General features: G+C 44.3%; 1 protein-coding gene across 1 annotated transcript in view; it reads right to left on the bottom strand.

Annotated features, from left to right (window-relative positions):
* Positions 1–8,395: 8,395 nt before the first annotated feature.
* The window catches only part of GRIP2 (glutamate receptor interacting protein 2), a 79,822-nt gene continuing 68,372 nt past the window's right edge, over positions 8,396–19,845 (bottom strand). Inside the window, exon 24 of the mRNA XM_060021516.1 lies at positions 8,396–8,902. Coding sequence (XP_059877499.1) covers positions 8,744–8,902 — 159 coding nt within the window. The 3' untranslated portion in view covers positions 8,396–8,743. The remainder of the gene's footprint in view (positions 8,903–19,845) is intronic.

Raw genomic sequence — 19,845 nt, 5'->3', positions numbered from 1 at the left:
AGTGTACTCACTTCTGCCCTTCGGCGTTCATTTTTAGTTTAATTCTTATGGTATGTTGCGTTAGGGGTAAATTACAGTGTGGTGTTTGGTGTAGGTGTACAGCAAGCTGATTCAGTTACACATGTAATATAGCTGCTCTTTTCCAGATTCCTTTTCCGTATAGGTTATTGCAGAACGTTGAGTAGAGGTCCTGGTGTTGTACAGTAGTCCTTGTCGAGTGTGTGTTTTATATATATGTTTATAGGAATTTTACTGTGTATGTGTTCATGTGAACCGCCTAACTTATATCTCCTACCCCACTTTCTTTTTGGTAACCCTAGGTTTATTTTGAAAGTCGGTGAGTCTGTTTCTCTTTTGTAAACTAGTTCAGTTGTATGTACATTTCCATTCCTCCTATAAGTGATATTATATACTATGGGTCCTCCTCTATCTGGCTGGCTTCACTCAGTGTTTGGGCATCCCAGGTCAACCCATGTCCCTTCTAATGGCATTATTTCATTCTTTTTCCTGGCCGAGTAACAGTCCCTTGTATACACGTAGGACCTCCTGTTTACGTATTCATCACTCGCTGGACTATTTTGTAGTTTTTGTGCCTTTGCGATTGCAAATACTGCGGCAATGAACGTTGGGGTGCATGTATCTTGTTGAATTCAGGATTTTCCCGGGTAACGCACAGGAGTGGGACAGCAGAAATATATGGTTGTATTCTCCTTTGTTTTCTAGCAACTGGTATACAGTGCTTTCTAGTGGCGGTTATCAATGTACATTTCCACTCAACGAGTGGGAAGGTTCCCTTTTCTCCACACTCACTCCCCCATCGCTTGTTTGGAGACTTTTTCGTGCTGGCCATTTTGCATGCCGCGAGGCGATGCCTCGCTATACGGTGGGTTTGCATTTCTTCAATATTGAGCGATGTTCTGCATCGTGTCGTGGTGTGAATTTTTTTTTAAACAGTGTGAGTAAACTTTCCCTCTTGAAATTTGGCTTCCTGAAAGTCTGTGTTTTTGGAATTATTTTTCGGTTACCTAAATCAGCTCACTTTTGAGAACACGTGTCATTAAAAGCCCCACAGGCTTTGTGAATATGAGGTGCCCTGAAGCACCGGGTGTAAAGTTGTTGTTACGGAAAACGTCCACAAGGCGGCAGCATTTCCTCGTGCCCAACTCTTTCCTGGGCAACCAAGAGCTTCAGGTAGAGTAAACTTCCTGCGTGTGAATTAGAGGGGAAGGTGCCAGAGGGAACACCCAAGGACGTGTGTGTCACTACCTCTTCCCCCGTTGAGCTTCACGCCCCGGAAAATTCCGAAGCCTGGCTATAGCACCCTGCTGGGGCTGCTGCGCTGTGTAGGTGGGGTGACTCCTGGCAAGGAGGCTGGATGTGGGAACCCCACCACCAGCAGCCTTGGAGGCTCGGTCACTTTTTGAATCTCCTGCAGCCCAGATGATCCCCCATGGTTCGGGTGCACTTGGCTTCCTTTTAGCTCTAGGAAGGCCCACCCAGCTTCTGAAGTTTTGGTTCCACCCATAAAGGAAGAGACACGACAGCGCTAAGGGGATGCATTTGCAGGCACATGGTTCTCAGGTCTCTCTGCTCCACCTCAGTGCACCCTTGGGACCGCAGGCTGCTCAGGCTGCGGGGATGTGACACCAGCGCATATCACCGAGGCCGGAGGTGAAAAGCGTGCCCATTTCTGGCCTTTTGTATCCATTTTTAGTTTAATTCTTATGCTATGTTGCATTAGGGGTAATTTACAGTGTGGTGATTGCTGTAGGTGTACTGCAATCTGATTCATTTAAACATATAATACATCTAGTGTTTTTTGGATTCCTTTTCCATATAGGTTATTGCAGAACGTTGAGTAGAGGTCCTGGTGTTGTACAGTAGTCCTTGTCGAGTGCGTGTTTTATGCATATGTTTATAGGTATTTTACTGTGTGTGTGTTCATGTGAACCGCCTAACTTACATCTCCTCGCCACCTCTGTTTTTTGGTAACCCTAGGCTTATTTTGAAAGTCGGTGATTCTGTTTCTGTTTTGTAAACTAGTTCAGTTGTATGTATGTTTCCATTCCTCCTATAAGTGATATTATATGCTATGGGTCCTCCTCTGTCTGACTGTGTTCACTCAGTGTTTGGGCATCCCAGGTCCATCCATGTTCTTTCCAATGGCATTATTTCCTTCTTTTTCCTGGCTGAGTAACAGCCCCTTCTATACACGTAGGGCCTCCCCTGTCTCTATTCATCACTCGCTGGACTATTTGTTTTTGTGTCTTGGCGATTCTAAATAGTGCCACAAATGAAAGTTGGGGTGCTTGTGTCTTTTTGAATTATGGATTTTCCCGAGTAATGCCCAGGAGTGGGCCTGCAGTAGTATAGGGTCGCTCTCTCCTTAGTTTTCTAGGAACTGGGATACGGTGCTTTCTAGTGGTGGTTACCAATGTACATTTCGACTCACCGAGTGGGAAGGTGCCTTTTACTCCACACTCGTTCCCCATCGAATGTTTGCACACGTTTTGATGCTGGCCATACTGTCTGCTGCGGGGTGATGCCTCTTTATACTTCTGATTTGTATTTCTAGAATAATCAGCGATTTTCCACTTCCTGTCGTGGTCGGGTTTTTTTTTTTTTTTTTTTAAAACAGTGTGAGTAAGCTTTCCCTTTTGAAATTTGGCTTCCTGAAAGTCTGTGTGTTTCGAATTTTTTTTCGGTTACCTATCCCAGGTCATTTCTGAGGACACGTGTCATTAAAATCCCCACAGGCTTTGTGAATATGAGGTGCCCTGAAGCACCGGTTGTAAAGTTGTTGTTACGTTAAACGTCCACAAGGCGGCAGCATTTCTTCGTGCCCAACTCTGCTTCCTGGGCAACTAAAAGCTTTAGGAAGAGTCATCTTACTGGGCTGTGAATTAGAGGGCAAGGTGCCAGGGGCAACACCCAAGGGCTTGTGTGTCACTACTTCTTCCCCCGTTCAGATTCAGGCCCCTGAATATTCCGAACCCTTGCCAAACCAACCTGCTGGTGGTGCTGGGGTGTGTAGGTGGGGTGACTGCTGGCAAGGAGGCTGGATGTGGGGACCCCACCAACCAGCAGCCGTGGAGGCTCGGTCACTTTTTGAAGCTCCTGCAGCCCAGACGGTCCACCAGGGTTTGGGTGCACTTGGCTTCCTTTTAGCTGTATGAAGGCCCACCTAGATTCTGAAGTTTTGGTTCCACCCAGAAAGGAAGGGACACGACAGCGCTAAGGGGCTGCATTTGCAGGCACACCCTCCTCAGGTGTCTCCGCTCCACCTCAGTGCACCCTTGGGACCCCAGGCTGCTGAGGCTGCGGGGATGTGACACCAGGGCATATCACCGAGGCAGGAGGCGAAAAGTGTACTCACTTCTGCCCTTCGGCGTTCATTTTTAGTTTAATTCTTACGGTATGTTGCGTTAGGGGTAAATTACAGTGTGGTGTTTGGTGTAGGTGTACAGCAAGCTGATTCAGTTACACATGTAACATAGCTACTGTTTTTCGGATTCCTTTTTCTTTATAGGTTATTGCAGAACATTGAGTAGAGGTCCTGGTGTTGTACAGTAGTCCTTGTCGAGTGCGTGTTTTATATTTATGTTTATAGGTATTTTACTGTGTATGCGTTCATGTGAACTGCCTAACTTCTATCTCCTACTCCACTTACTTTTTGGTAACCCTAGGTTTATTTTGATAGTCAGTGAGTCTGTTTCTGTTTTGTAAACTAGTTCAGTTGTATGTATGTTTCCATTCCTCCTATAAGTGATATTATATACTATGGGTCCTCCTCTATCTGGCTGGCTTCACTCAGTGTTTGGGCATCCCAGGTCAACCCATGTCCCTTCTAATGGCATTATTTCATTCTTTTTCCTGACTGAGTAGCAGTCCCTTGTATACACGTAGCACCTCTTTATGTATTCATTACTCGCTGGACTATTTGTTTGTTTTTATGTCTTGGCGATTGTAAATAGTGGCGCAATGAACGTTGGGATGCATGTGTCTTGTTGAATTATGGATTTTCTCGGGTAACACAGGAGTGGGACAGGAGAAATATAGGGTTTCATTCTCCGTAGTTTTCTAGCCACTGGGATACAGTGCTTTCTAGTGGCGGTTACCAATGTACATTTCCACTCACCGAGTGGGAAGGTTCCCTCTTCTCCACACTCACAGCCCCATCGATTGTAGACTTTTTGATACTGGCAATTTTGCCTGCTGGGAGGCGATGCGTCGTTACACTTTGGATTTTTATTTCTCCAATAATGAGCGATGTTCTGCATCTTGTTGTTGTGTGTATTTTTTTAAGTGTGTGTAAAGTTTCCCTCTTGAAATTTGGGTTCGTGAAAGTCTGTGTGTTTCGAATCCTTTTTCGGTTACCTACCCCAGGTCATTTTTGAGGACACGCGTCATTAAAAGCCTCATAGGCTTCGTGAATATGAGGTGCCCTGAAGCACAGGTTGTAAAGTTGTTGTTCCGGGAATTGTCCACAAGGTGGCAGCATTTCTTCGTGGCCAACTCTAGTTCGTTGGCAACCAAAAGCTTTAGGAAGAGTCATCTTACTGGGCTATGAATTAGAGGGGAAGGTGCCAGAGGCAACACCCAAGGACTTGTGTGTCTCTACCTCTTCTCCGTTAAGCTTCACGCCCCCGAAAATTCCGAACCCTGGCTAAACCACCCTGCTGCGGGTGCTGCGGTGTGTAGGTGGGGTGACTCCTGGCAAGGAGGCTGGATGTGGGAACCCCACCACCAGCAGCCGTGGAGGCTCGGTCACTTTTTGAAGCTCCTGCATCCCCGACGGTCCCCCATGGTTTGGCTTCACTCAGCTTCGTTTACCTGTCGGAGGGCCCACCTGCAGCTGGTGATTGTGGTTCCATGGAGAAGTGACAGAAAGTACAGCTCTTTGGGATTCTCCTTTGTGGGCACATCCTCTCCTGCTCTCCCACCTCCACTTCAGTCCAGCTTTGGGTCCGAAGGCTCCTCATGCTTAGGGTATATGATACCAGCCTAGATCACCCTGGCCGGAGGGGAATGTAGTAGGCATTTCTTTTCTTTTCTTTTTTAATTTAATACTTATGGTATATTGGTATACAGTTGATTTACAATGTGGTGTTTGTTGTAGGTGTACAGTAACCTGATTCATTTATATGTATAGTTATATCCTTTTTTGTTTTGTTTTCCATATAGGTTTTTGCAGAACGTTGAGTAGACTTCCTTTTGCTGTACAGTAAGTCCTTGTTCATTATTTTTTGTATATTATTGTGTATATATTAATCTAAATGTCCTTATTTATTTCTGCCCCTGAGCTTTCCTGTTTGGGAATCCTAAGTTTGTTTTCTAAATCTGTGAGTCTGTTGTGTAAATAATTTCATTTGTATCATTTTTTTAGGTTCCAGCTATAAGTGATATCATATGCTATTTGTCTTTCTCTGACTGACTTCACTTAGTCTATGATCATCCTTGTTCCATCCATGTTTCTTCCTTTGGCATTATTTAGTTCTTGTTTATGGCTAAGAGTCCATTGTACACAGGTACCATATCTTCTTTATCCATTCATCTATATGTGGGTATTTTGGTTGTTTTTGTGTCTGGGCTATTGTAAATAGTGCTGCAATCAACAGTGGGGTACATGTGTCTTCTTCAATCATGGATTTCTCCAGAAATACACCCCCATGTGGGACTGCTGGAACGTAGGGTAGCTCTCTTTTTAGTTTTATAGTAATTTCGATACTGCCCTTTATAGTGGCTGTTACCAATGTACATCCCCACGAACAGTTTAGGAGGATTCTTATTTCTCCACACCGTCTGCAGCATTTAGTATTTGTGGACTCTTTGATGATGGCCATTGTGACTGCAGTGAAGTGGTAGTTCCTTGTAGTTTTGACTTGCATTTCTCTAATAACTAGTGATGTTGAGCATCTTTCCCGTGTCTGTGGACCATCTGTACGTGTTCTTTATGAAATGTTTATTCTTCCTATTTTTTATTGGTTTTTTTGGTTGTTGTTTTTTATAAGCTGTTTGTGTATTTTGGAAATTAAGCCTTTGTCATGAGATCACTTCCAAATATTTTCTCCCCATCTCAGGTTGTCTTTTCGTTTTGTGTATGTTTTCCTTTGCTGCACAAATGCTTTCAAGTTTTGTTTAGGTCCTATTTCTTTGCTCCTCCTTTTATTTCTATTGCTTTGGGAGACTGGCCTATGAAAACATTGTTATGTTGTATGTCAGACAATATTTTGCCTATGTTCTCTTCTAGGAGTTCCGTAGTGTCGTGTCTCATATTTAAGCCAATCTGAGTTTATTTTTGTGCATGGCATAAGGGAGTGTTCTAATGTCATTGATCGATCGATTTACATGCAGCTGTCCGACTTTCCCAGTACCACTTGCTGAATAGACTAGACTGTCTTTCTCCATCGTATATTCTTACCTCCTCTGTCGAAAATTAATTGACCATAAGTGAGTGGGTTTTTTTCTGGGTTTTCTATTTCTGTTCCATTGATCCATGTGTCCATTTTGTGCCAATACCATGCTGCTTTGATTACTGTAACTTTGTAGTATTGTGTAAAGTTTGGGAGGATTACTCCTCCAGCTTTGTTCTTTTTCCTCAGAATTACTTTGGCAATTCTGGGTCTTTTGTGGTTCGATAGAAATTTTAGGATTATTTGTCCTAGTTTTGTGAAAACTGTCATGGTTAATTAGACAGGTATCACCAGCCTATGTTTTTTTGTTTTAAAAAGAAGACACACTAATCCAAGTGCTTTTAAATAATTTTATTTAAAAAGATCATCCCAACAGCACCCCCCGCCCCCCACTCCCACGTCACTGCAAGTCGGTAGGGCAAATGTACACGTGGGCCCCAAGGAGACCCCAAGTGGCCTTTACAGTGCCACCCCTTGGCATGTTGTGCTTCCCGAGAGCCCTAAGAAAACCCCATATAGAAAAATACAAGGAATATGCTCCAATCTCAGCCAGAGAAAAATACAGCTTTTAGGGGGTGGAAGGGGCATGTCCCAGGGGCTGTACCCAAAATGCATAGGCAGGCAGGACGCTCACTGGGGGACAGGTGTCAGGAGGTGTCAATTCTGGGGGGTGAACAATCCCCATGAGAAGACAGAGGAATATTGCATATAAGAAGGCCGGCGTGGCCAGGAGATCCACCCGCCGGGCCTGGTTGCATACGTCTGGGGGAACCGCAGAGGCCTCAGCCCGAGGAGGGCAGAAAACTGTTCAGGGTCGCTGCATCGTCCTCGGCTGCTGTCGAGCGTAGCTTTCCCAAGCCCAGCGGGCAGACATGGTTCTGCCCTGACAGGCAGGCCAGTACCTACTCAGAGACTGTCAACCCCTTAATTGTCCAGAGGGGGTCAGACCAGAGGGGTTCAGACAGCAACGAGAAGAGACCCAGGGTGAAAGGAAGAGATGTCTTGACTCCCTATCGAGTCCCTTGAGTGGAAGAGCCTTTTTCAGGCCTCCAGGGGATTCAGGGGTAGAGGAGGATGAAGGTGGGAGTGGGCACCCCGTTTTCCTGAGACACTGTTAAGAGCTGGGCAGGCGCAGAACAGGTCCCAAGACCTGGCTGAATCCTTTCTGCCCACCTCCATCTCAGGGGCCACAGCCCAGACCACCAGGTGGAGACCCCGGGCCCTTCTCAAAACCAGAAGGGTTTCTGGACTGCAGAAAATGAGGAAAGCGATGTTAAGGGATACTGGTGCTTCCAGATTTCAAGTGAGAATCAACTTCCTTGAATGACCACTTTGGACACTGTCACTGCTGGGTGTGAGAAAGGATGGACTGTCTCCCCTGCCTGTCTGTCTGTCTGGCTCTGCTTCTCTCTCCTCCTTCACTGATTTATTAGGCTAGGAGCTCTATCATCTTACATATCCTACTTATTTCCATGGTTTTCCCATCTTCACTGTAATAGCAGCTGAATGGAACCCCCTGGGTCTTTTGTCCTGAAATGACTCCCACCCACCCTGAGGGGCCTGGGCTAAGACGGGTGTACTCATATGGTCCAGTGGCCACACGTCCTACTAAAGCAGCAGGAGGGGCTGACAGCCCAAAGCCTGACACCAAGCTTGCCCAATGGGCCCAGAACTGAGGTCTCAAACTACAGAGGCTTCGACCAGAGTCTCAGAAATGAAAGAACCCCTCAAAGGGCCAGTGCTTCCTGGGAATCCAGACACCCCAGTTCAGAGTCTCCTAAGTGGGGATGCTGGTAAGCCCTGAACACCAGACTCTGGAGAAGGGAAGTGGCTGGACTCTTCCGCTGAGCAGCCTCCTTCCTGGTGGGAGGCTGCCCAGATGAAGTAGCCCCCACCCTCCCGCGACCGCACAGGTGGGATCAGGTCCCGCCTTGCTCACCTCCTGAGACAGGGCGCTCACTCCTCCCTCACAGCACTCAGGCTCCATGGCTCTTCTGGGAGAACACTCCTTACGTGGAGCTGAGCTGTCCCCGCACTAGACGCTCTTCCCAGGGGTTCTGGAGGTACCTGGGGCAGCCCCTGTACGCCCAGCTGAGCAGCCTGCCTTGACCCCTACTGGGCAGGCCCCACACTGGGCATCTTGGAGGTCCAACTGGAGAAAGACCTCGATATCACCGCAACTGGGCCCGGCCCCCTGTTGCCGCAGACATGGAGAAGAGTCTGGTCAGAGCCTGCCAAATGACAGATGGATGAGTGGGTGGCCACTTCTTCAGCCTGGCTGCATGTGTGGGCGCCAGGATCTTCCAACGTGTCCAGACCATGTGCTGACTTCAAAGCATCCGTGGGCCTCTGGGGCCTGGTGCTCGTGGAGCCCGGCTGCTCTGGGCCAGCGGGTTGCGGCTGATGACCAGCTCCACGACATCGCCCGCCTCGGCCAGGAGCGGCACCGTCAGGCAGCAGTCAAGGTCCCGCGTGTGAACGTGGTTGACCTGCACATGCACAGCCATGGGGCAGATGGCGTCAGCTCAGCATGCACTGAAGTAGGTGAGAATTTCCTCAAATACAGACCCTGCCCAGCCCAGACACAGGGTGAATCTTAACACTCACACAGAGGAAGGCACTCTCATTTCAAGTCTTTCAACCCTTCCATGCATCCTTCACCCTCCAGCACCTGCATGTCTCCATTTTTTTTTCTCATCTGAAAAATCTTATTTATTTTTTGTGGTACACGGGCCTCTCACTGTTGTGGCCTCTCCCGTTGCGGAGCACAGGCTCCGGATGCGCAGGCTCAGCAGCCATGGCTCACGGGCCCAGCCGCTCCGCAGCATGTGGGATCTTCCGGGACCGAGGCACGAACCCATGTCCCCTGCATTGGCAGGCGGACTCTCAACCACTGCGCCGCCAGGGAAGCCCCTTATTTATTTATTTTTTAAATGTTTCTTTATTGTGGTAAAAGTCACATAAAACACTATTTTAACCATATTTAACTGTACAGTTCAGTGGCACTAAGTGCATTCACATTGTTATGCAACTCTCACCATCATCCATCTCCTGAATTTTTCACCTTCCTAAACTGAAACTCTGTCCCCATTAAATACTAACTCTGAAATCCGCCCCCAACCACTGGCCCCTGGCATCTACCAGTGTACTTTCTGACTATATGAATTTGGCTATTCTAGGTACCTCATATAAGTGGAGTCAAACAGTTATTTGTCGGGGACTTCCGGGAAGATGGCAGAAGAGTAAGACGCGGAGATCACCTTCCTCCCCACAGATACACCAGAAATACATCTACGCGTGGAACAACTCCTACGGTGCACCTACTGAACGCTGGCAGAAGACCTCAGACCTCCCAAAAGGCAAGGAACCCCCCACGTACCTGGTTAGGGCAAAAGAAAAAAATAAACAGAGACAAAAGGATAGGGACGGGTCCTGCACCAGCGGGAGAGAGCTGTGACGGAGGAAAAGTGTCCACACACTAGGCAGCCCCTTCGCGGGCGGAGACTTCGGGTGGCGGAGTGGGGGAGCTTGGGAGCCGCGGAAGAGAGCACAGCAACAGGGGTGCGGAGGGCAAAGCGGAGAGATTCCAGCGCAGAGGATCGGGCTGACCGGCACTCACCAGCCGAGAGGCTTGTCTGCTCACCCCGCTGGGGCGGGCGGGGCTGGGAGCTGAGGCTCTGGCTTCTGTCGGAGCGCCGGGAGAGGACTGAGGTTGGCGGCGTGAACACAGCCTGCAGGGCGTTAGTGCACCGCGGCTAGCCGGGAGGGAGTCTGGGGAAAAATCTGGACCTGCCGAAGAGGCAAGAGACTTTTTCTTCCCTCTTTGTTTCCTGGTGCACGAGGAGAGGGGATTAAGAACGCTGCTTAAGAGAGCTCCAGAGACGGGCGCGAGCCACGGTTAAAAGTGCGGAGCCCAGAGACAGACATGAGACGCTAAGGCCGCTGCTGCCGCCACCAAGAAGCCTGTGTGCGAACACAGGTCACTATCCACACCCCCTTCCGGGGAGCCTGTGCAGCCCGCCACTGCCAGGGTCCCGGGATCCAGGGACAACTCCCCCGGGAGAACGCAGGGCGCGCCTCAGGCTAGCAATGTCATGCTGGCCTCTGCCACCGCAGGCCCGCCCCACACTCCGTGACCCTCCCTACCCCCCCCACCCCCGGCCTGAGTGAGCCAGAGCCTCCGAATCAGCGGCTCCTTTAACCCCGTCCTGTCTGAGCAAAGAACAGACGCCCTCCGGTGACCTACACGCACAGGCGGGGCCAAATCCAAAGCTGAGCCCCTGGGAGCTGTGAGAACAAAGAAGAGAAAGGGAAATCTCTCCCAGCAGCCTCAGAAGCAGCGGATTAAAGCTCCACAATCAACTTGATGTACCCTGCGTCTGTGGAATACATGAATAGACAACGAATCATCCCAAATTAAGGAGCCCTGTGGATGAAAGGCTCTTGGTGCTGCAGCCAGGAGTCAGTGCTGTGCCTCTGAGGTGGGAGAGCCAACTTCAGGACACTGGTCCACAAGAGGCCTCCCAGCTGCACATAATATCAAACAACGAAAATCTCCCAGAGATCTCCAGCTCAACGCCAGCACCCAGCTTCACTCAACGACCAGCAAGCTACAGTGCTGGACATCCTATGCCAAACAACTAGCAAGACAGGAACACAACCCCACCCATTAGCAGAGAGGCTGCCCAAAATCATAATAAGTCTACAGACACCCCAAAACACACCACCAGACGTGGACCTGCCCACCAGAAAGACAAGATCCAGCCTCATCCACCAGAACACAGGCACTAGTCCCCTCCACCAGGAAGCCTACACAACCCACTGAACCAACCTTAGCCACTGGGGACAGACACTAAAAACAACAGGAACTACGAACCTTCAGCCTGCAAAAAGGAGACCCCAAACACAGTAAGATAAGCAAAATGAAAAGACAGAAAAACACACAGCAGATGAAGGAGCAAGATAAAAACCCACCAGACCTAACAAATGAAGAGGAAATAGGCAGTCTACCTAAAAAAGAATTCAGAATAATGATAGTAAAGATGATCCAAAATCTTGGAAATAGAATAGACAAAATACAAGAATCAGTTAACAAGGACCTAGAAGAACTAAAGATGAAACAAACAATGATGAACAACACAATAAATGAAATGAAAAATACTCTAGATGGGATCAATAGCAGAATAACTGAGGCAGAAGAACGGATAAGTGACCTGGAAGATAAAATAGTAGAAATAACTACTGCAGAGCAGGATAAAGAAAAAAGAATGAAAAGAACTGAGGACAGTCTCAGAGACCTCTGGGACAACATTAAACGCACCAACATTCGAATTATAGGGGTTCCAGAAGAAGAAGAGAAAAAGAAAGGGACTGAGAAAATATTTGAAGAGATTATAGTTGAAAACTTCCCTAATATGGGAAAGGAAATAGTTAATCAAGTCCAGGAAGCACAGAGAGTCCCATACAGGATAAATCCAAGGAGAAATACACCAAGACACATATTAATCAAACTGTCAAAAATTAAATACAAAGAAAATATATTAAAAGTGCAAGGGAAAAACAACAAATAACACACAAGGGAATCCCCATAAGGTTAACAGCTGATCTTTCAGCAGAAACTCTGCAAGCCAGAAGGGAGTGGCAGGACATATTGAAAGTGTTGAAGGAGAAAAACATGCAACCAAGATTACTCTACCCAGCAAGGATCTCTTTCAGATATGATGGAGAAATTAAAACCTTTACAGACAAGCGAAAGCTGAGAGAGTTCAGCACCACCAAACCAGCTCTACAACAACTGCTAACGGAACTTCTCTAGGCAAGAAACACGAAAGAAGGAAAAGACCTACAATAACGAACCCAAAACAATTAAGAAAATGGGAATGGGAACACACATATCGATAATTACCTTAAATGTAAATGGACTAAATGCTCCCACCAAAAGACACAGATTGGCTGAATGGATACAAAAACAAGACGCATATATTTGCTGTCTACAAGAGACCCACTTCAGACCTAGAGACACATACAGACTGAAAGTAAGGGGATGGAGAAAGGTATTTCATGCAAATGGAAACCAAAAGAAAGCTGGAGTAGCAATTCTCATATCAGACAAAATAGACTTTAAAACAAAGACTATTAGAAGAGACAAAGAAGGACACTACATAATGATCAAGGAATCGATCCAAGAAGAAGATATAACAATTGTAAATATTTATGCACCCAACATAGGAGCACCTCAATACATAAGGCAAATACTGACAGCCATAAAAGGGGAAATCGACAGTAACACATTCATAGTAGGGGACTTTAACACCCCACTTTCACCAATGGACAGATCATCCAAAATGAAAATAAATAAGGAAACACAAGCTTTAAATGATACATTAAACAAGATGGACTTAATTGATATTTACAGGACATTCCATCCCAAAACAACAGAATACACATTTTTCTCAAGTGCTCATGGAACATTCTCCAGGATAGATCATATCTTGGGTCACAAATCAAGCCTTGGTAAATTTAAGAAAATGGAAATTGTATCAAGTATCTTTTCCGACCACAACGCTATGAGACTAGATATCAATTACAGGAAAAGATCTGTAAAAAATGCAAACACATGGAGGCTAAACAATACACTACTTAATAATGAAGTGATCACTGAAGAAATCAAAGAGGAAATCAAAAAATACCTAGAAATAAATGACAATGGAGACACGACGACTCAAAATCTATGGGATGCAGCAAAAGCAGTTCTAAGAGGGAAGTTTATAGCAATACAATCCTACCTTAAGAAACAGGAAACATCTCAAATAAACAACCTAACCTTGCACCTAAAGCAATTAGAGAAAGAAGAACAAAAAACCCCCAAAGTTAGCAGAAGGAAAGAAATCATAAAAATCAGATCAGAAATAAATGAAAAAGAAAGGAAGGAAACGATAGCAAAGATCAATAAAACTAAAAGCTGGTTCTTTGAAAGGATAAACAAAATTGATAAACCATTAGCCAGACTCATCAAGAAAAAAAGGGAGAAGACTCAAATTAATAGAATTAGAAATGAAAAAGGAGAAGTAACAACTGACACTGCAGAAATACAAAAGATCATGAGAGATTACTAAAAGCAGCTCTATTCCAATAAAATGGACAACCTGGAAGAAATGGACAAATTCTTAGAAAGGCACAACCTGACAAGACTGAATCAGGAAGAAACAGAAAATATGAACAGACCAATCACAAGCACTGAAATTGAAACTGTGATTAAAAATCTTCCAACAAGCAAAAGCCCAGGACCAGATGGCTTCACAGGCGAATTCTATCAAACATTTAGAGAAGAGCTATCACCTATCCTTCTCAAACTCTTCCAAAATATAGCAGAGGGAGGAACACTCCCCAACTCATTCTACGAGGCCACCATCACCCTGATACCAAAACCAGACAAGGATGTCACAAAGAAAGAAAACTACAGGCCAATATCACTGATGAACATAGATGCAAAAATCCTCAACAAAATACTAGCAAACAGAATCCAACAGCACATTAAACGGATCATACACCATGATCAAGTGGGGTTTATTCCAGGAATGCAAGGATTCTTCAATATACGCAAATCAATCAACGTGATACACCATATTAACAAATTGAAGGAGAAAAACCATATGATCATCTCAATAGATGCAGAGAAAGCTTTTGACAAAATTCAACACCCATTTATGATAAAAACCCTGCAGAAAGTAGGCATAGAGGGAACTTTCCTCAACATAATAAAGGCCATATATGACAAACCAACAGCCAACATCGTCCTCAATGGTGAAAAACTGAAAGCATTTCCACTAAGATCAGGAACAAGACAAGGTTGCCCACTCTCACCACTCTTATTCAACATAGTTTTGGAAGTTTTAGCCACGGCAATCAGAGAAGAAAAGGAAATAAAAGGAATCCAAATCGGAAAAGAAGTAGTAAAGCTGTCACTCTTTGCAGATGACATGATACTCTACATAGAGAATCCTAAAGATGCTACCAGAAAACTACTAGAGCTAATCAATGAATTTGGTAAAGTAGCAGGATACAAAATTAATGCACAGAAATCTCTGGCATTCCTATACACTAAGGACGAAAAATCTGAAAGTGAAATCAAGAAAACACTCCCATTTACCATTGCAACAAAAAGAATAAAATATCTAGGAATAAACCTACCTAAGGAGACAAAAGACATGTATGCAGAAAATTATAAGACACTGATGAAAGAAATTAAAGATGATACAAATAGATGGAGAGATATACCATGTTCTTGGATTGGAAGAATCAACATTGTGAAAATGACTCTACTACCCAAAGCAATCTACAGATTCAATGCAATCCCTATCAAACTACCACTGGCATTTTTCACAGAACTAGAACAAAAAATTTCACAATTTGTATGGAAACACAAAAGACCCCGAATAGCCAAAGCAATCTTGAGAACGAAAAACGGAGTTGGAGGAATCAGGCTTCCTGACTTCAGACTGTACTACAAAGCTACAGTAATCAAGACAGTATGGTACTGGCACAAAAACAGAAATATAGATCAATGGAACAGGATAGAAAGCCCAGAGATAAATCCACGCACCTATGGTCACCTTACCTTTGATAAAGGAGGCAGGAATGTACAGTGGAGAAAGGACAGCCTCTTCAATAAGTGGTGCTGGGAAAACTGGACAGGTACATGTAAAAGTATGAGATTAGATCACTCCCTAACACCATACACAAAAATAAGCTCAAAATGGATTAAAGACCTAAATATAAGGCCAGAAACTATCAAACTCTTAGAGGAAAACATAGGCAGGACACTCTATGACATAAATCACAGCAAGGTCCTTTTTGACCCACCTCCTAGAGAAATGGAAATAAAAACAAAAGTAAACAAATGGGACCTAATGAAACTTAAAAGCTTTTGCACAGCAAAGAAAACCATAAAGAAGACCAAAAGACAACCCTCAGTATGGGAGAAAATATTTGCAAATGAAGCAACTGACAAAGGATTAATCTCCAAAATTTATAAGCAGCTCATGCAGCTTAATAACAAAAAAACAAACAACCCAATCCAAAAATGGACAGAAGACCTAAATAGACATTTCTCCAAAGAAGATATACAGAGTGCCAACAAACACATGAAAGAATGCTCAACATCACTAATCATTAGAGAAATGCAAATCAAAACTACAATGAGATATCATCTCACACCAGTCAGAATGGCCATCATCAAAAAATCTAGAAACAATAAATGCTGGAGAGGGTGTGGAGAAAAGGGAACCCTCTTACACTGTTGGTGGGAATGTAAATTGATACAGCCACTGTGGAGAACAGTATGGAGGTTCCTTAAAAAACTACAAACAGAACTACCATATGACCCAGCAATCCCACTACTGGGCATATACCCTGAGAAAACCATAATTCAAAAAGAGTCATGTACCAAAATGTTCATTGCAGCTCTATTTACAATAGCCAGGAGATGGAAACAACCTAAGTGTCCATCATCGGATGAATGGATAAAGAAGATGTGGCACATATATACAATGGAATATTACTCAGCCATAAAAAGAAACGAAATTGAGCTATTTGTAATGAGGTGGATAGACCTAGAGTCTGTCATACAGAGCGAAGTAAGTCAGAAAGAGAGAGACAAATACCGTATGCTAACACATATATATGGAATTTAAGAAAAAAAAAGTCATGAAAAACCTAGGGGTGAAACAGGAATAAAGACACAGACTTACTAGAGAATGGACTTGAGGCTATGGGGAGGGGGAAGGGTAAACGGTGATAAAGTGAGAGAGAGGCATGGACATATATACACTACCAAACGTAAGGTAGATAGCTAGTGGGAAGCAGCCGCATAGCACAGGGAGATCAGCTCGGTGCTTTGTGACCGCCTGGAGGGGTGGGATAGGGAGGGTGGGAGGGAGGGAGACGCAAGCGGGAAGAGATATGGGAACATATGTATATATATAACTGATTCATTTTGTTGTGAAGCTGAAACTAACATACTATTGTAAAGTAATTATACTCCAATAAAGATGTTAAAATGAAAAAAAAATAACCCATCTTCCACATCCTTCAAGGACTAGAAGTGAATACAGACCAAAAAAACAAAACAAAAAAAAAAAAAACGGTATTTGTCTGCACATCATGTATATTGGAATGCATTTTTAAGGTTAACTTAATATATGTCCTGCAAACAGACTGGACCTTTTTTTCCCCCCGTGCTATACAGTAGGCCCTCACCAGCCATCTACTTCATATATAGTAGTGTACACACATCAATCCCAATCTCCCAATCCATCCCACCACCACCCCCACTTGGTGTCCATATGTTTGTTTTTACATCTGTGTCTCTATTTCTGTTTTGCAAACAGGTTCATCTCTACCTTTTTTTCTAAATTCCACATATATGTGTTAATATATGATATTTGTTTTTTCCTTTCTGACTTACTTCACTCTATATGACAGTCTCTAGGAATAAACCTACTAAGGAGGCAAAAGACCTGTACTCACAAAACTATAAGACACTGATGAAAGAAAACAAAGACAACACAAACAGATGGAGAGATATACCATGTTTTGGATTGAAAGAATATTGTGAAAATGACTATACTACCCAAAGCAATCTACAGATTCAATGCAATTCCTGTCAAATTACCAATAGCATTTTTCACAGAATTAGAACAAAAAATTTTACAACTTGTATGGAAACACAAAAGACCACAAATAGCCAAAGCAATCTTGAGAAAGAAAATGGAGCTGAAGGAATCAGGCTCCCTGACTATACTACAAAGCTACAATAATCAAGACAGTCTGGTACTGGCACCAAAACAGAAATATAGACCAATGGAACAGGATAGAAAGCCCAGAGATAAACCCATGCACCTGTGGTCAACTAATCTATGACAAAGGGGGCAAGAATATACAATGGAGAAAAGACAGCCTCTCCAGTAAGTGGTGCTGGGAAAACTGGACAGCTCCATGTAAAAGAATGAAATTAGAACACTCCCTAACACCATACACAAAAATAAACTCCAAATGGATTAAGGACCCAAATGTAAGGCTGGACACTATAAAACTCTTAGACGAAAGCATAGGCAGCACACTCTTTGACATAAATCACAGGAAGATCTTTTTTGATTCACCTCCTAGAGTAATGAAAATAAAAACAAAAATAAACAAATGGGACCTAATGAAACTTAAAAGCTTTTGCACAGCAAAGGAAACCATAAACAAGACGAAAAGACAACCCTCAGATTGGAAGAAAATATTTTCAAACGAATCAACAAAGGATTAATCTCCAAAATATATAAACAGCTCATGCAGCTCAGTATTAGAAAAACAAACAACCCAATCCAAAAACGGGCAGAAGACCTAAATTGACATTTCTCCAAAGACAACATACAGATGGCCAAGAAGCACATGAAAAGCTGCTCAACATCACTAATTATTAGAGAAATGCAAATCAAAACTACAATGAGGTATCACCTCACCAGTTAGAATGGGCATCATCAGAAAATCTACAAACAACAAATGCTGGAGAGGGTGTGGAGAAAAGGGAACCCTCTTGCACTGTTGGTGGGAATGTAAATTGATACAGCTACTATGGAGAACAGTATGGAGGTTCCTTAAAAAACTACAAATAGAACTACCATATGACCCAGCAATTCCACTACTGAGCATATACCCAGAGAAAACCGTAATTCAAAAAGACACATGCACCCCAATGTTTATTGCAGCACTATTTACAATAGCCAGGTCATGGAAGCAACCTAAATGCCCATTGACAGACGAATGGATAAAGAAGATGTGGTACATATATACAATGGAATATTACTCAGCCAAAAAAGGAACGAAATTGGGTCATTTGTTGAGATGTGGATGAACCTAGAGACTGTCATACAGAGTGAAGTAAGTCAGAAAGAGAAAAATAAATATCTTATATTAACACATATATGGTGGAACCTAGAAAAATGGTACAGATGAACTGGTTTGCAGGACAGAAATTGAGACAGGGACGTAGAGAACAAACGTATGGACACCAAGGGGGGGAAAGCAGCAGGAGGGTGGTGATGGTGGTGGGATGAATTGTGTGATTGGGATTGACACATATTCAGTGATGTGTGTAAAATTCATGACTAATAAGAACCTGCTGTATATATATAAAAAAAAAAACTACAATGAGGTACCACCTCACACCAGTCGGAATGGGCATCATCAGAAAATCTACAAACAACAAATGCTGGAGAGGGTGTGGAGAAAAGGGAACCCTCTTACACTGTTGGTTGGAATGTAAATTGATACAGCCAATATGGAGAACAGTATGGAGGTTCCTTAAAGAACTAAAAATAGAGTTACCATATGACCCAGCAATCCCACTCTTGCGCATATACCCAGAGAAGACCATGATTCCGAAAGACACATGCACCCCAATGTTCACTGCAGCACTATTTACAATAGGCAGGTCATGGAAGCAACCTAAATGTCCACCAACAGAGGAATGGATAAAGAAGATGTAGTACATATATACAATGGAATATTACTCAGCCATAAAAAGGAAAGAAATTGTGCCATTTGCAGAGACGTGGATGGACCTAGAGACTGTCTCCATTTTTTAACATCACAAGCAGACCACACGCTGAGCCTCCTGCCTAGAATGTGGGGCATGGGAAAGGGTGTGCCAGGGATGCCCCACAGCTTCTATCTGCCCACTCACATTTCCCAGGCTCCCTTGCTGTTAGTGAGATCACATGACTTAGTTGCCATGAAGTCCGAGGCATTTACTAGAGGGTGGAGCCTCCACCAATCCAGGTGGAGCAAGGCCCACACTGGCCCACAGTGGACATATCATATAAGTGATAAATAAATGTTCATGTGTATTAAACCACTGAGATTTGGGATTGTTTGTTCCTGCAGCATAATTTAGCCTAACCTCACCAATACAACTGTGTTGTCATTCCCTTTTTTCAGATAAGAAACCTGGGGCTCAGAGCTTCCCTGGTGGTGCAGTGGTTAAGAATCTGCCTGCCAATGCAGGGGACACGGGTTTGAGCCCTGGTCCAGGAAGATCCCACATGCCATGGAGCAGCTAAGCCCGTGCGCCACAACTACTGAGCCTGCACTCTAGAGCCCGTGAGCCACAACTACTGAAGCCCACGCACCACAACGAAGAGTAGCCCCAGCTCACCACAACGGGAGAAGGCCCGTGCACAGCAACGAAGACTCAACACAGCCAAAAACAAACAAACTAATTAATTAATTAATTAAATCTATAAAAAATACAGGATTATTTTTTAAAAAAAAAAAGAAACCTGGGGCTCAGAGAGAGGAGGCAACCTGCTCAAGGCCACTCAGCCAACGTAGAAGTCAGGCTTTCTCCCCACTATGGGGCTAGGAACGGCCACTCCATCGATAGTGC

This window comes from Delphinus delphis, chromosome 10 (assembly GCF_949987515.2).
Source record: "Delphinus delphis chromosome 10, mDelDel1.2, whole genome shotgun sequence".
NCBI classification, from domain to species: domain Eukaryota; kingdom Metazoa; phylum Chordata; class Mammalia; order Artiodactyla; family Delphinidae; genus Delphinus; species Delphinus delphis.
This window is presented reverse-complemented; position numbering and strand designations above follow the sequence as displayed.